General features: G+C 33.0%; 1 protein-coding gene across 5 annotated transcripts in view; it reads left to right on the top strand.

Annotated features, from left to right (window-relative positions):
* LOC106056067 (ventricular zone-expressed PH domain-containing protein homolog 1-like) overlaps positions 1-17900 on the top strand; it is a 21282-nt gene extending 3382 nt beyond the window's left edge. For 4 of the 5 annotated variants that reach the window (XM_056008930.1, XM_013212639.2, XM_056008929.1 and 1 more), the window contains 14 exons: positions 1112-1320; positions 1638-1782; positions 3805-3979; positions 4679-4842; positions 5501-5710; positions 7298-7512; positions 8171-8443; positions 9290-9401; positions 9682-9799; positions 10282-10421; positions 10729-10860; positions 11460-11609; positions 12770-12874; positions 13933-17900. In XM_056008930.1, the coding sequence (XP_055864905.1) occupies positions 1112-1320; positions 1638-1782; positions 3805-3979; positions 4679-4842; positions 5501-5710; positions 7298-7512; positions 8171-8443; positions 9290-9401; positions 9682-9799; positions 10282-10421; positions 10729-10860; positions 11460-11609; positions 12770-12874; positions 13933-14364 (2580 nt within the window). In that variant the 3' untranslated portion in view covers positions 14365-17900. Of the gene's footprint in view, positions 1-283; positions 303-1111; positions 1321-1637; positions 1783-3804; positions 3980-4678; positions 4843-5500; positions 5711-7297; positions 7513-8170; positions 8444-9289; positions 9402-9681; positions 9800-10281; positions 10422-10728; positions 10861-11459; positions 11610-12769; positions 12875-13932 lie in introns of those variants that run through there. The other variant, XM_056008931.1, reaches the window with a different exon arrangement.

Below are 17900 nucleotides of genomic sequence, written 5' to 3'. Positions count from 1 at the left end.
GAATCTGTTGAAGTCATAGAGAGGCACATGCAATGGCTTTTATGTTATATAGTATAGCTACACCAAAAAGTGCTGTAAACCTTAAATACTGACAAAATGGTTTTAGACATTAAAAAAATATACATAAAGTTAGAATACAGTTCTAACAGATAAATTACAAGGTTGTAGTTTCAGGCTTGCCAGTTGCTCTTAATTTTATTTGAATTGTTATAAATGTTTATTCAGTGTAGAGTGGTACTGATTTTGATGTAGAGTAACATCATGATAATAGATTTATAGCAAAACTTCAAATAATGTAAGAGGTGGGTATTTTATCTTTTGAATGTTTGTAAAAAATGTTTTACATGTTTCGGCTGTTCCTTCAGAGTTGAAGATAGTTTACTTCCTAGTCCAAACCTCCAGCAGGACGACGAGGGATGGGAGCGGGCAGGGTTTGAACCCGGGACCATTGATAAATCCAAATGACAATCCAGCGCGCAAACAGCACGACCAGGCAGCCATGAATATTAGCCACTTTCACTAGGATGGCTTATACATTCTAAAATGTTTTTGTACTTGTTAATAATTTTCTGTGATGTAATTTGAATGAAAAATATTTTTTTTTACATTGAAAGACCCTTACAGAATTGGTCCATCACCATTTTTTAGTTCACTTCTGCTTCAAACCTGCTTGAGGTCACCCCCTGCTGTCCTGCAGGAGTTTGAAAATAAAGAAAAAGAAAAGTTCCCCTTTCAGACCTTGCAATCTATAGGGCAGATGATGTTAAGGTCATCTATTTCTTTGGCCTGCGGTTAACTAGCAGGGTGTCATGTGGTCAGCACAATGACCAACCACCTTTACTTTTCCCAACTAAAGTCAGTTAGTTACCCATCCCATTAGAGTTGGTTGGACTCAGATGAGATTTGAACCCAGGACCCCAGGTTTGGAAGCCAAGAGCTTAACCACTTAGCCACTGTGCCCCCGCAGGAGTTTGGCTAGTTCGTAATCTTCATTTCTGATGGAACGTTAATAAAAAACTATAACTACATTATGTATAGCAAATTTATTCAAGAAAAAAAAAAGCTTCTCCCCTCCTACCCCAAATACCTTTTACCTTGTTTTTTTTTTTAGATGCATGAATTATTTGCAAAAGTTTTGGCTAAGAAAGATCTTTCAAAGGCCGGGGAGCTATTCTCACTAGATGATGAGATTATCGAGAAAGACTTGGAAGAAATAATACTGAACATTCAGAAAATTGCAGACACAGAAGACTATGAAACTAATGACAATGATCAAAGTGTTGTGGAGATTTGCATTACCAGAATAACCACAGCAATCAGGTAAGCATCTAATCTTCTTAACTTATATATTACAGAGGTTACTTCAAAAAAGAAGATAATACGTCCTACGCATTTCATGTGTTAATCTAGTCATGCATGTTAATCAATGACTTAAACTCTGCTAAGTCGTTGGTTTTCCTGGCTGATTCATAAGAGACTGACAGCTTTTCTCCATACACTAATCACCTCATAAGACGTAATCATGCTACTTTTGGAGTTAGACTGTTTATTTCCATTTAAGACATGTTTGTTTAATATAAGGTTTTCTAAATATGTTCGTAATTGTGTTTGATATATTTATGTATTTTTTTAAATAGAGAAACTTGTAAAATAGAGAAACATGCGGAATCTCTTGTTGATCTCTTGAAGATGTGCTTGAAACATAATCTCACACAAAAATCAAAAGATGCTGACCCCCCTCATGCTAAGATAGCCTCTGACATAATGAGCAGATTATTTACAGTAAGTATCATGCGAACTAACCTCTAGACCAGGGGTGGGCAAATTACGACCCGCGGGCCACATGCGGCCCGCCAGAGTGTTTTATGCAGCCCGCCGTCACCTACAGAAATCAGGTGTGTCCACAGTATATACATATAAAAATGCAAATATATTGAAAATAATATCTATTTAAATTATTGAAACTGTCTCATTATAAAAAATGTCAAGTAAACGAAGATTATGCTTATTATACACTCAATTCAAGATAGTATTTATTCAATGCTATGAAGAACTGTGTTGAATGTTGGGTATGCTTGGAATAAGATGGCTATTGTAATAACTGATGAAGCTTGATCTTTTATTTAGTAAAACAGTTAATTTTTTATAAACCATATACTCTAAACTGGAAAGTTTGCACAAAGCTACATAAAATTTCATTGTATTATCAATCAATAGAAGATAGTACTCAAACTTATTATAGTTAGGGTGGTTAACCACATGTAGTTCCGATTTATCCGCTAACTTAGCAAGGGCAAGGCAAATGAGAACAATATAAAATCTCAAGGAAGAAATTGATATGTTACTTGAAGGACATTGACTGTGACCTTGTTACCAATATTTGTAACGAAGACAGATTTCATGTGTTTCGCAATTGCAATGGGCCTTTTTGCATAGGAAATTAAAATGCATGTTAAATCTTTTCAAACAAGGCATTCCCATTTCTACATGCAAGCAAAAGAAAAAAGATTTTGTCATTTTTCTTTGCTGAAAAGTGTTACTATTTTAGTGAAATGATTAAAAGTACGACACTTATTTAGATTCCTTAATTGTGCAATTTATAAAAGCAAATTTTAAGACGTCAAGAACCAGTTTTCAATAGGTACCATCAGTTCACCATTTAGTGCAGAAGCTGATTCAGCTCCAGATGACATAACTCCTAGCAAAGAGAAGCCCCAGAGAGTACCTCCACGGGAGTCCCATGGGTGCCAGAATTAAAAAAAATGTGTTGCACTTTACACTATTTGGGTACACATACATCTGTTCTTCTTCTCAGTTCTCATTTTACATGTTGGAGGGTTCAGATCAGTAATCCTATATCTGAGATGAACCGCGCAGTGGTCTCCAGATCAGGCAGTTCTCTGAATAGTTTTGGTTCTATAGGAGGGCTTTGGGGCCAGAGTCTTGTTCGGGTCTCTTGATATAGTATGCACCATTGAAGGACATGGGCAGCATTCTCTGGTGATGCTCCACAAGGACAAGCTTCGCTCGTCCCGACATTTAACTTCCGGAACATATATTGTCTCATTCAGTGAACAAGCTTTTTTTTTTGTGGAAACTAAACAAGTATAAATACTGGTCTATTTGATTGACTGTAATTTGACAGCAGTCACAAGGGTAATAACTAGTAAGCTAGTTCCACAGTTCCAGAACATTATGCACGAGTGTAAAAAGTAAAATACTGCACATTAAGTACAATTGTGTATTTGTGGGGATATTGTTATATCAAAAGACGACAGCAATTTAAAAAAAATCGTTTAATTGATTTTAAAAATTGCTAACTTTTGTAATTCCTTAACGTGGAGTGTGGAAAAAAAGAAACGAGAATATAATACTGATTAAATATTAATTAAAAGACAAAAAAAAAGCTAGAGTATCTTTCTAAATTGTATATACATATGCGGCCCGCCATTCCCAAATTTTATAAAAATGCGGCCCTCAATACAAAAAGGTTGCCCACCCCTGCTCTAGACCATAGAGATTATTTATTTTGTTTAATGAGTATTTAGTTGGTATTAAATTATCCATATTGTTTTTAAGTTGGTTTTTAATTCAATTCCAGAGGTGATAAACTGGATGGTAAATGTCTTTTTCTGATAGAAATGATTGTTGAAAGTTTAATTCAGATTGGTGTAAATGAGTTAGGCTACATTTATTCCTGAGTATGATTTCTGATGTAATCAGCTATCAAGAGTATGCTGATAACAATTTTGTATTCAAATTTATGCAAAAAATTGATGTTCTACTCTTTTTTTTTTTTTTAAGTATTACACCAACTCTAAGGTGATGATGTTAGCTATACCCGCTGCTGTGAAATTTTTGGAATGCGACAACAAAGATCTTGTCAAAAGCGTAGCCAGTTATCTCTCATTGGCCACAATAGATAATGCAGGATTACTTGCCCAGCACATTTCCCTTGTGCTGTGCAGTGTTTTAAAAGGTGGGTCTCCAATGTTATTTTGTTAATCAGATTTGTACTAAAATTGTAAAAGTTTTTGTTCAATGTAATAATTTGTGTGTGTGTGTGTGTAAAGTATTTATGTTTACAAAGTTTGAAATATGTTTGTCGTTGTTTGTGTCAACAACATTTATACTGAATAAACTCTTGATTGGTAATCATTTTATGCTAAGCATTTTACAATTGTTAACATTTTTTTTTGTCACATTTATTTAAAAAAAAAATTGCTATTGTTCTATGCATCTGTACATGTACATTAACAAAAAAATATTCTTTTGACTGTATTCAGAGGTCTCTAGATCTTTAGTGTCTATTAAAATTTGTAACTTCCCCACCTCCTCCATCCCATACTAGCTAATCCCCGAAAATTCATGTTCTCTGGAAGTGAGAAATTACAAATTATAGGGAAATCTAAAATAATAATAGCATGTAGGGGTTTAAGTGCTGACTCAATATTTCTTTTTGAAATTTATTATATAAATATAGTTTTTAATTTAATATAGTATATGTCACAAGACTTATTTGTTAAGCAAAAATAATCCATCAATTTTGTTAGTGCCATCTCCTCTTCAGATGAAATGCCATGAGCCTTATAAGAATTCTTTTAAAAAATGTTTAATTTGGATTGCTGTAATCCATATTTTGGCAAACATTAAATAGTATTTATTTTATTTCTGTCAGGCAATTATCTGCTTGGTCAAGTACTTCCACAAATTTATGACCTAAATCCACAACCTGTTCTTCAGTATGTAGATGACCTGGCAAGTCTAATGAGCAAGTGCGACAACACTGAAAAAGTTTGCTTGATACAGCTGTTGAACAAAGTGGCTAAATCTCACCCAGATGTAATCTTTGACTATATCTAGTTTCTGGTTTAGAATTTTTGGAATTTAATCTAGTTAAGATGGAAATGGGAGATTTAAAGGAGAAATGTATATATGTATTTGTCTTGAGCCTTGCAAAAAATAACAAATAACATGTTCACATTATTATTATTGTTTGACAACTTTGGCAAGTGTTTATTTAATTTTCTTAACCCATGATGACCATTTAACTGTTAGGACTTATAATAGGCTGTCACATGATTTAATTATCACCACTATAGCTAGTATGTATCTGCTTATCAAAAGACAGTAGATATAGTTTCTATTCAATTTAGTGACCAAAAAAAAAAGTGAGAATCTGACCACTCTTGAGATCCAAAGAAAGGTAACCATCAAACTAACACACAGGAGATTCAAAATAAGTACATAATTTGACCCCATGACTTTGTTGCAATTATGGCAAAATATGCAGGGCTCACTAGGCTCTTCTGAGCCATGTGGGACTATACACTCTTTCATTACAAGAATAAATGTAGCATTATTTTTATTTATAGTCAAAAAGGGTTTACATTTTATATATTGCTTATGAAGATTATTCTTCAAATGTGTTCTAATGTAGTAATTATCATGTATTAGTCATTGTATCAACTATTTTATAGACTTACTTTATTTTTGGCAGCTTCTTGAGAAACACATTCCCATGCTGTGTACACATCTTTCATCATCCATCCTGTCATCTATGGTCATGATGATCTTGGTGGACATGGCTTTGGCCCAGCCTACAACTGTAGTGGGCTATGTGTCCAACATACAAGCTGTGGTGGAGACTCAGCCCGTCCTGATCTACCAGACGGCCCAAATAACTGGTGCTGTGGGCACTGTTTCTCTGGTAAGTCTGTCTATGAGTACTAAGTGAAGTTAGTATACTCATTATGAATTATCTGACAAGTAGTTATTGATAAATATAAGTTAAACTATTATTAGGGATGTCAGAGTGGATTCAGGAAAATCTTGTCACCATCCCACTTTGTTGCATAAACTCAATTTCATAAAACTCAAAAATAGGAAACACTTTGAACTGTATAAACTTTATTCACAGTGGGATTAACTTTTTTTTTTCTCTCTACTTGAATGATTTGGCTATTTCATTTTGTTTCTTTAAGTTTTTTTTGTCTTTTTTTAAAGTGTAGTTCTGTTTTATACCTTTTATGCTCTTAAAAGCATTTTGAACCAACTGTGTTAATGGTGCAATATAAATAATATGGGGGTGGGGGGGTGGTTGAGGGATAAAATGCTTGGATTATAAATTGAGGAGTCTCGGGTGCAAATCCTGGTGAAGACAGGAATTTAAATTATGGTCCAACTCTAATGGGTACCTGACAAAGTAAAGGCAGTTGGTTGTTGTACATGTTAACCTTTACGTAATCTGCCCTATATATTGCTAGGTCTGAAATGGAAACTTAACACTTAAACTCTTTTTATTGAAAATAAAATATTTTGTGTATTAAAAGTATATTTAAGAACTATCCCTCTAAAGTTCAGGTGTGTTTTATTTATTGCTTTGGAGTTTCTGGTGGGATTCCTAAAGGAAAATGAAATATTATAACAATTGCCTCATGTTTTTAAGTAGGATCTGCAAAGGATACAAATTATTATACATCCAAAGAAGCTAAGCATCAAACTTCACAATAATATGACATTATCTTGAAACACATTTCTATCAGTATCAATTAGTTTGTGTTGAGAAAATACAAGCTGATGACCAGTGCTGTAAAGTACATTTTTGGTATATTGCTGGATGAAACAAATTATTGCACAGTCTTGGTTTTGTTTTGTTTTATAAGTTTCAGACCTGCCTTCAAAAATTAAGATATTATTATGACCTAGCACAAACTTCCTGCAGGACAGCAGGAGATGACAGTGGTTTGAACCCAGAAACATTGTAATACCTAACAAAGAAAAACAACATTTCGGAAAGTAAACCTCTCTGGATATTACATTTAAGAAGCCAAGTAGGCTTGTTGAACTCAGCAAAGAAAAATGTTTAAAATTAATTTTTATTGTCAAACAGCTTCTATGATGTTAAATTGGTTTAGTAGATTCTTGATGGGTCATTTCATTTTTATTTCTTTACACATGATTACAGAAACATCTCAGGAAAAAAACATTATTTTCAAATTTAGTGAGCTCTTCTTTACTAGAATTGTGATCAACTAATCTTTTAATGGAGATTTTATTTTTTACTAGTTTGCAAACACAAGTGAAGTTAAAAAACAGCGGTTGGTCAATAGGTTGCTTTTGAAAATGTACTGAGGAGATACTTTATTTCTTGTATGAAATTGAGCTCTAAGATTACATGAATAGAATTGTGCTTTTTTTAAGAAGATGCCTTGTATTAAATTTGTAAATGACTTGTTGCTATGTCTAACTTAATTAAAACTAACTTTACAGGCTCATGTTTTTGTAATCTCAACAGGAACAAGCCAAAAAATCTATGGATTATCTCATTTCAAAACTCTCTGCTGTTGATCAGTCAGTTGTGCCTTTACTTCTCCAAGAGATTCGTGGCTTATGTCAGATGTATCCCAATCTGCTCTCGGAGAACATGGAAAAGATCTCCAGGCTGTCCTCATCTAGTTCTGGTTCTGTTCGGCTGATGGTTCAACAGATAAGAGAGGATTACAGGAAGTAGTAAATAATGTATTTTATTATATAATTAGAGCTTATTACACTGAACTTCAAAAGTACATTTTTTAATATCATCAAAAACACTTTCCTACCTACCTATCTCTTAGTCTGTTGACTGTTGGGGAACCATGCAAGATTTGTCGACCATATTTCTCCATTCCTCTCTGTCTTTTGCCTCTTTCAATGGCAGGCCTGTCCATTTTTTTATGTTGTCTTCCCATCGCTTTTTCTATCTGCCTCTTCTCTTTTTCCTGGTGCTGTTCCCTCAAGGAAGGTCTTTGCAAGCCCTGAAGACCTTGTAATTTGGCCATAGATTTTTAGCTTGCATTTTTTTTACGATAGTTAGCATCTCATCATGGGGTCCAATCGCTGCAGTAACCCTGTCTCTAATCTCTTTGTTGAAATCCCCTTAATTCCATCTAATAAAATTTCTGGCACTTTATGACCATCTTAGACTCTTATGACGTCATAAAATTTTCTAAAATAAAAGGCATGCAGATTGCTTATGGTATTAGTATTATCAATCTAGTTAATAATATATCTAGCAAAAAAAAATCTGATGTTCTTATATTGATAGTATTTTTTATATTGAAAGTTATTCTGATTTCTATGACATATCTCATTCATTTTACTGCTACAAAATCTGTATTTAAATTTGCAGTAATGTTGCAGAAGCCAATAAAAACCTTAACCTTGAAACGTCTAACAACCAGCCTATCAAGACTCAGGCTATATCTGTGCAGGGCGGCGCAGGTCAGGGTGACACTGCTCGAGAGAAGGCTAAAGAGATGCGCTCAGTTTCCAGCCAGACTGAGGGCACAGTGACTGTCATTACTGTCGGTAACCCACCCAATTCCAGCCAACCAAGTGGCACAGTCTCTGTTAAAAGTGCAGGGCCAGCATCCAGTCAACAGAGTTTGGCTAAAATCTCCAGGTACAGCTGTTTTAAGCTTTATATTTACCATTGTGTCAAGCATTGCCCCTTTGAATGTCTCATCATATCTCCCTAAGATAGTCCCTAATGTATTAACAAACAGGTATTGTCAACATGTTGTATTGTAGTGCAGATCAGTTGAGAAGAAGATAATGCTAGTTTTCAAATACTTGTTTTCCAATGCTAGATTTCCAATACTTTTTTCCAATGCTAGTTTTCCAATAGTCCTTCTAGTTTTCTATTTCTTGTTTTCCAGTGCTAGTTTTCCATGTCACAGACTTAAAAAAAAAAAAAAAAAAAAAAAAAAAAAAAAAAAAAAAAGCTCAGAAAACTCTCTAGAAAAAAACTTTTCTTTTTAAATTTATTAATTGTGAAAGTGATTTTCTTATTTTTATTGTCTTGAAAATTATTGACCTAGTCATAGCATAATGTACTGTAATATTGAAATAAAGTTTCTTCTCCACCACCTTTCACCTGTCCCTTAGTCTTTTGTGAACTGTTAGGGTGCTACACATGAAATGCTGACCATCTTTCTCTCTGTCTTTGCCTTGAATAGAATATTTCAATGACAGGCATTTTTCTGTCTGCTTCTTCTTCTTTTTCCTGGTACTGTTTCTTGAATGAAGGTCTATGACAGCCTTGGGGACTTTATGATTTGGCCATTAAAGTTTTAGCTGGCTTATTTTGACAAGGTTAGCAGGTCATCATAAGGTCCCATTGCCATTGTGATCCTATTTTAAATCTCCTCATTTTTATGTGTTCATTAGTTTGTTGAAATGGAGAAATTTTTACCAACTTTAATTTCTTGTGCAATCTCATAAACATTTATTTGTTTGTTTGTTGTAGCACTTCAAGAGTGTCTTCATCGGGGGATCAGAGTTCTAGTTCTGCTCAAACACAGACAGTAGAGAGTGCATCACTTCCAGTCACTGCCTCTACACCTGACAGAGTTTTGCAAGTAAATAGAAATCATTGCCTACTGCTTTTGTATATCTGTGTTGATTTTCTCATTTTGTCCTGATTGATAAGCTTCTACCAGAAAACATGTAATTTTGTCCTGATTGATAAACTACTACCAGCAAACGCAATTTTGTCCTGATTGACCAGCTATTATCAGAAAACATGTAATTTTGTCCTGATTGATAAGCTACTATCAGAAAACATGTACATTCATGCTTTGAAAAGGATTTTATTGTTTCATTTATTCATTCTGTTTGTTTTTATTGGCTGTAACCTAGCCTGAAATGATGAGAGATGGTGTCCAGTTGTTCTGTGAAAAACACTTTGCCAAGATCAAGCAGTACATTGGTAAACTAAATGCGACCATTCCTCTACCAGCTAAGTGCAGTGTTGTCAGTAAGTAGCACTTGCCTATAAAATAATTATGTACAGCCTGTCCAACATTTTAATCATTCAGACTATCAAGCTGTTTATGGCATAAGCCTGGACATCCGCAAAACTAAAGCTCATTTAGTCACTTGAGAACTTGTTTGATTAAAGTGACAATGTTTGTTTTTGGGATATCAAGTTATTTGTAGTGTGAAATCTTGCTATGTAGCCTTAGCCTTTTAAGTGTCCATAAAAAGTCTAAATAAAACCACAAATGATGTTGGTCCAATGTTTCATTTAAATATTGTCCTTGAGAATTTTCTTTTTAATGCTTTCATTTATATGATTTGCTTAACCCTTAAAACGCGTGTGGTACTTTAGCCTCTAAACATCAGCATTGTAATTCTATTTTGTATGCACTCATTGTAAAGCAGCTCAGCACTTTAAGGGTTAAAAATGCAGAAAACAAAATTAGATAATTCAGATTTTAAAATCTTCAAATTGAACAGAAGGCAACCACAAGAGGTTTCTCAAACTTCACTTTGAGTGTGCGACACAGTCTGAACAGTGCTTGTACAGTGGCTCATATTTTTTGCTCAACACTCGTTTCCCAAAACTTTGGGTCCACCTGATGTTTCTGGCTGTGCAGGTCAGTTAATGCATACTTTTACATATATTTCTAAAAGATAACTTTTTGGTTTAGTTTAAAAGTTATATAGGTAAAAAAATATTTTTTTTAAAATAAAGATTTGAAGACACTCTTAATTACCATAGAAATAGAAGATTTTGGAATATAATTTTATAAAATAGGTACTGTATGAATGTTAAGAAAAGTTAATATTATTGATAAACCCTCATGTCACTTACAAAAAAAACCCACAAAAAAACATGCCCTTTAGAGTGCCAGGGTTGTAAAAGGAAATAACGTCTTTATATTTGCTTGTCATTGTCAACAGGCTAAATCTAAATTTGCTCTCAGTCAAAAAGATGTTGATGTCAGCTGTCTCAAAGCATGCTGGGATGCATTAAAAGGGGAGACCAACAGTGGCTTTTTGGCCCTGGTTACCTCCAGTTTTCCAACTCAAAAGGTAAAATGTGGCCGATTGTTGGGGTTGTTGACAGTCTGTAGCTTATAGCTTCTAATATTCATGCTGAAAATATTTTGAATCCTTTCTGGTTGGACCACTCACTTTGGGGGCCAATTCTGAGTTTGTGTTTCCACACAAACAATCTTGTAACCTTGTTTTTAAATATATTAATTGGTTTAAAAGTTTAAATAAAAACATCTGTAGTTAAATTAAAAAAAACATTTTTTATTGTATGTGAATATGTAAGCACTTATCTCTTTGTATCTGGAACATTACAAGCATCAATGAACTGAAGTTCAGGTGGTTCTTTCTTTATTCCCTAAATGTTTTTTGATTTTTTTAATTTAAAATTATTTCTCATTGTTAAATATTGAACTCCTTTTTTTGTCATCATTTTATGGTACTAACTTTGCTTTATATAAAAATAAGAATTCCCTTTAATTCTATATCAAATTTATAATGTTTTTGAAAACTGACCAAAAAATGTAATAATAAGATGGTAATGTACTACATATAGGAACAATGAATAGTTCTGTCAATAGAAGGTAAAAACTTCTGTAAGTAAAAAGTTAAAGTACTGTTCCATTGTTTTGTCTCAGGACCATTTAACATTATTACAAGAACTCCATCAGATGAGGTACTTTGACATATTTGAACTGAATGCTATCAAGTCACATTGGGCTTGTTTTGTCTGCAATCATCCAGAAAAACTTTCTCAACTTCTCAACGGTGGATGCCCTGAAATAGCTGTAAGTGACTGATTCTGTTAATGGGTATCTTTTATTGAAGCTACCATTTGATCGTGGTTGTTCCAAATCATGTGAAAGGTATAAAATAAATATCTGCTATGCTGGCTATCTAAGACATGTCAGTTAATTTTCATGCCATTTTACAGTTTTAATAAATTTCTATAAAATATCATTTGTTTCTGTCACTATTTTGGCTTGACTGTTAATGTCACCCCTCAGTGCACAAGGCTAAAGAGAGAGAACTGACATGTCATTGGGTCAAATTGTGTAGACGTAAAAAAAAATGTGATTGAAAAATCTCAAAAACCTTGGAGAGATATTGATGTTTTTTCAAGTTAGTATTTATAAAGACAGAAAGAGATAAAAGGTCAAAGTCAATGACACAATAGGTGGACAAGAATCTTGAAGAAAAGACTAACAATGACGTAAACTATCCAGTAAAGTCTGTGTACAATACTGTATAAGTAAAGTACCCCATTCAGACTTTGCAAACTATGGGGCAGCTGATATAATAGTCACCTGTTTCTGTGGCCAAGGTTAATGAGGGTGTCATGGCCAGCAAAATGACCTTGGTCATTGTTCAGCAGTCAGTATTCTGAGAGGGATAGTTATTAATTATCATTATCTTCACTGTGCTTATTTAGTCTATAATGTTAATATTATATGTCAGTTAAGTTATTGTTCTGTTTGTACAAGTGATTTATGTTTGTTCCTCACTGGATTACTTGTTTTACTTGAACTGAGTATGACAGCATTGAACTCAAGGAAAATATATTCTACACTGTTTTTCTTAAGTGTGTTCAAAAAGAAGCATAGGGGCAACTCCAAACTCGCATATCTCATGATTTGGGAGACAATTCTACTCTCCAAAACAAGTAACAATAATGAAATACTTCTAAAAATTTTATCAGAAACTAATAGTCCCAAGGTTTTTGTGGGGAAAAAAATAAACAAATAGCTTTCAGAATTTTTAAATTTTTGTTGAGCTAGATTAAAAAATTTACTGACAAATTCTAAGTATTTGTTTCAGCCTTGGACTGGACTCAAAAAGTTGGTATCAGATGTCCATTAATTCTATTGTATTCTAGTTAAGTCAGTCTTGTCAACAAATTTAGCACCAGTAATAACCACATTCATATTATTACTTGCTTCTCTCTCAGGGTCAGTTGAAAGAAAAAAAGGGCAAATGGATGTTCTTCAAGCGGTGGAAAACAAGATACTTCACTTTATCTGGAGGATCTATAACTTACAGTAAAAGAAACTCTGTAAGTGCTTTACATTGGTTAGCATTCAATGGACACAGCAAAGTGATCCCTTTCAATAGAAAAGCTTAGTAATGTAGGGATGTTCTCTGTACTTGTAAGTCCTTTAAATATTATCTCCTTGTGCTGAATATTTAGTTGGCATCGCTGTGCTGCATAATAGTATCAGTAAAACATGACTGCTGTGGACTTTGTCATGGACTCTGAACATTTATCAACTCAAGTCAGTGATGATCAAAACTTAAAAGCAGTCGCTGTCATTTTGTTCTAACTAATCTAAGCACTTTCTATTTACACAGGTCTTACTATATACATTGTTTTCTTGTACACTCACAAAGGTTTTTGAGGAAGGAAAATTGTTTACTCAGTACTCCATTACTTCTGTTAAATAAAAATCTTTTAACACCCCCTCCCCTTTCTCAAATAAAAAAAAAAAAGACATGAAAAACTTTTGAATTTGTGAAACTAAGGTATTGAATGGAGTTTGCTTTGAATTAGATGAAGATCACATTTTTCACCTATTCCTTAGTCTGTTGACAGATGAAGATCATTCTTAACAAATGTAGTTGCTTAAGTTTAAAAACAAAAAGTGTAACTTAAGTACATTATAATTTCAGCTACCCCCCTGTTATATTGCAATTATATTTAGTTAATACTTTATTGTTTCCTTATAGTGGCTTCCCTTTTTGTATGTTGCTATTCATAGAACAAGTGCCTGTGGGCAGACTGGGTAGACTAGTTCTGAATTATTTTTTTCAATCTCTTTTTTGATTCTCTTTTTTTATTCTTTTTTTTTAAGCATTCTTTTTTTGTCTCTTTAGAAGAGTCAATACATTTTTCAAACTTTGATATTCAAAGTGTTTATATACATCATAGACATTGTCCGGATATTGAAAATAACAAATGTATTCTTTAAAAAGTAGTTTTCATAATACTTTGTAATAATAATAATTTAGAAAGATAGTAACTATTTATCTTGATTAGAAATACTTCTACCATTCCCCTACAATTGAATTTCTATTTGTTCTGATATAAATTACTCATTTTTTTTTATACTTCAGACTAAAGCTACACTGCCTGTCACCAAGATTCAAAGTGTCAAGGCTGTTAGGAAAGGTATTCGTGACATTCCAAAGGCTTTTGAAATTTTTACTGGTGATCAGACATACAAGTTCAAGGCCAAAGGTCACCACAACGTGGAACAGTGGGTTCAGTGCCTGCACATTGCAGTGGCAAGGTCTCAACATGGAGGGTCGTCTAGTCTCTTGGCCTTCAGGCATAGCATGGATTTGGGTGCCACTAGCAGTGCTAGTGGGATCAGTTCTTCCACTGAAGGGGGGCTGGCCATGAAAGGAAGTAGCCGTAGCAGCCGCCGCAGCGCAGAGAGACCAAGTGGCTACACCAGCTTGTACGAGACCTCACAACCAATGGTAGCTCATTCTTTAACACTTTCTGGTCCCAGCAGCAGACATGTGACTGATACTAAATTATAAAAAAAAAGATACTTCAGCTCATTCCTCTGCATATGTTTTTAAATGTATTCATACCATTTTTTTGCAAAGGTTGTGAGACAAAAATCTTTTTTTAAGTTCTTGATTGTAGCTCAATACTATATTTGATTTATTACATGTATAAAACACACATTTTATTTTAACATGAAATTTATTTTATATTTTGTAGAATTTGGCTGTGATAGCTATTGGCTGAATAATATTTTTTCAAGTGTTAGAAGAATTTTTTTTGTTTGTAATGCTAAATGTTCTCTGCGTAATGTTAACTTTTGTCCAAAATAGCAAATCACAAAGGTTGCTGTGAACAAGGCAGTAAATATCTGAACCACCTTTGCAGTGTCACACAAATGTACACCCTTGCTCTTTCAGACTTTCACATATACTCTTTTTTTTTTAAGCTATGACTTGCAACATTGCTTAAACACCCTTGTTAGTTGTGTTCCAGTCAAATATTGATGTATCAAGTGTTGCAGGACCAACATCTATATGTTTAAAAAATGTGTATGTAAAATGAACATAAGTAGGTCTACTTGACCTTCACTTTAAAATTGCCTAGCGGTACTGCTTGTACATGCACGTTTAGACTTTTTCTACTGAGCCAATAAGCAGAAATTAGTTTCACAGATTTTGATATGATATCTTAAAGTCAACCAGTTTGAACTGAAACATTAAAATAAAGCATGTTGCTAATTATGTTGTTTTTTTTACTTCAACCAGCATGCATGATTTCAGACTTGATGCTGTAACCTTATAGTTAAACTAACTCAAACACGGAAATACTACAGGCTTACAACTATAAGGGAAATTAGATGTAAAGAAGAAAAATGTATAGAATTATTATTGAGAAAACATTGCTAAGTCTCATGAAAGAAGAAAAGAACTGTAAGAAGACTACATGTTAATTTTATTGCACTCTACATAAGAAGGTTTCTACATATAATCTCAATATTTGCCTATTTGTCTCAATCATGGGGAGAAATGAATTATGGCTAGTTTATTTTATGCCATTTTTTAGCTTGGAACTTGTCTGCACAATAATAACAGTTACAAATAGTTTGAAATTGAAACAAATATTCTTTTATAAGCTATGCTTGGGCTTCTAAAAATGTTGGCAATATTGGTGTACTTGACAAGTTTTTATTTAAATAGCAAGATTTGACTGGACTGCTATATCTGTTAGTTATGACAAGTTTTTATTTAAATCGCAAGATTTGACTGGACTGCTATGTCAGTTAGTTACCAAACTAACTTTTTAAAAAATTCAGTGTAAAGCAAAGGAGGGTTAAGAGTAGGCTTAGCAGTATTTTTTAAGCACAACACAGTGAAAAATCCACTGACCTTTGTTATCATCAAACTTCTGATTTAAGTACATTTTCTTAAGCTTCAATTAATATTTGAATACATCTCTTGATTAACCTGGAATAACAATGCTGCTAGAAGATTACACAAATATTTATTTATTATAAAAAGCTGTTTGTTTAAATTGCATATAAAGTTTTTTGCTTTACAAGTTTCCTGTATGCTTTCCATCTCATCTTATTATAATCAGAGCAAAAATCCAGCTGATGAAAAAGTGAGGAAGCTGGGTTTTAATAATGATGGGTAGATAGATCTAGTTCTGTTGGCCTTATATGGAAGGATAAATTTGAAACAATAGCAATGGATCGGTCATTATGTGAAAAAAGAATTATGAGTATATCTACAGAAGCCACACTGGTTGTTATCCCTTATTTCGAAGCTAAATTTTCCTCGTTTTTTAAGGAATCATCCACAACATGACTATATTATTAAAATATACAAAATAAATATTAATAATTCCAGATACAGTACAATATTTATTTGTGTCAATTTTAATTTCATTGGTAAATATAATTTAAAATTTATTTTTTTTGGTAAGTTAACTTTTGTTTATTCCTACGGTTCTATGAAATTTGTTCAACTTACTGTTTCTTGGTTAAATATACCTTTTTCTGTATCAAGTAATAATGGATGTGCGCAGGTGACCTCTGGTGTTCAAGTCTCACACTGGAGTGGCGACTGTCAAACTTTGTCTTAGTTCTTGCAAGAAAACATTGACATCTTTAATTGACCAATATGGCAGCCAAGTTTCTCTTTATTTTCTCTGTCCTATGCTACCTTTGCATATTTATGCCATGGCAATGTTCTTTGACCACTATGCTCCCAAGTTTCTGGTTGTCAAGCTCTGCATAGAAGATGCCTTTTTAATTTTTCCTTCTGGTATGTATTTGACATCTCTAAGATAACATTCTACTTTGTGTTGGCATTGCATAAGACTTTAGTGCTCTTATGCAAGCTAGTTGCTACACAATCATTGTAGTATTTGAGTTGTTGTCCTTGCTCATTTCAGCTTGCAGTTTTTCAAGCGCATTTACAATCGAATTAGTTTCTTGGGAAATTAAAAAAACAAACATGATTGTTAAAATGTAGAGCCTAAGAAAGATTTTTTTTAAACACATCTGTTGTGATATTTAATAAGTACTGGGTGCTTAGTTCTTGAAACAGTTTTGGTTACAGTACATTTAAAATATGTTTTATCTACTTTTACTTCGGACCAAATTATTTGCTCATCTTCTCATATACGTATGGACCACATTTGAATTACCAAGCAGTGTATTTTTAGTCCATACCACTAATATTTTAACTGATTTGATATTTTGAATTTTCTAATTATTTTATATCCACATTCTATTGAGGCTTACTTACAATACTTTAATACTAGTTATAATCAGTTACTTTAACCTAGAATTATGTATGTGTCCTTAAATTGCACTACTTTGTCTAATTCAATTTTTGTGGCATTCAAAATGACCTTTATTACAACTACTTTGACAGTAATTAGCTTGATCTAGTTTTTAGACTTTATAAATCAGCTGGTCATTGGCTGTAAATTACTAAGACTTGAGCAGTGCCATTGTGGATGCAGAAATAGGTGCTTATTTTTCCCAGCTATACCGGTAATGATAATGTAAAAATTGATCAGATGTGATTCTATTTTGATTAAATTTTTACTTTTGGTATGTCGTATCCAAATTTGTTTATTAATGTTCACATAAAATAGTGTGTTTTTATGAATATATTTGTTAAGAATTTAAAAAAAGGACTTTTTTTTTTTCTGGCGTTCTGATTTTAAGTGTTGTAAAAACATACAAAAATGTAATACTTATATTTAACTATTTTAAATGTAATTGAATCAGTTTGCAACATGATAAAAAGATTAGATTTGACACTGAAAATGGCAATAAAATGACAAAAATTGTGTTCATTTTTACCTCTGAAGTTCACTGAAGTTTGTTAACTCTAGCATATAATAAGCTTTTCCCATTACAAAGTATGTAAGAAAAAAAAAGATAAATGATGTATATCTAAGATGGACTATGTACAAATGTTATATTTATTTATCTCTCCACCATGTAAAAAACAATTTTTAAAAATACATTTGAATTGTATACTTGCTTTATGTTTTAATATGCATGCCTGATTAAACAATTTTCAGCTAA

This window comes from Biomphalaria glabrata, chromosome 13, assembly GCF_947242115.1.
Source record: "Biomphalaria glabrata chromosome 13, xgBioGlab47.1, whole genome shotgun sequence".
Lineage (NCBI taxonomy): Eukaryota > Metazoa > Mollusca > Gastropoda > Planorbidae > Biomphalaria > Biomphalaria glabrata.
The sequence above is the reverse complement of the archived record's forward strand: the minus strand, read 5'-3'. Positions and strand labels throughout refer to the sequence as shown.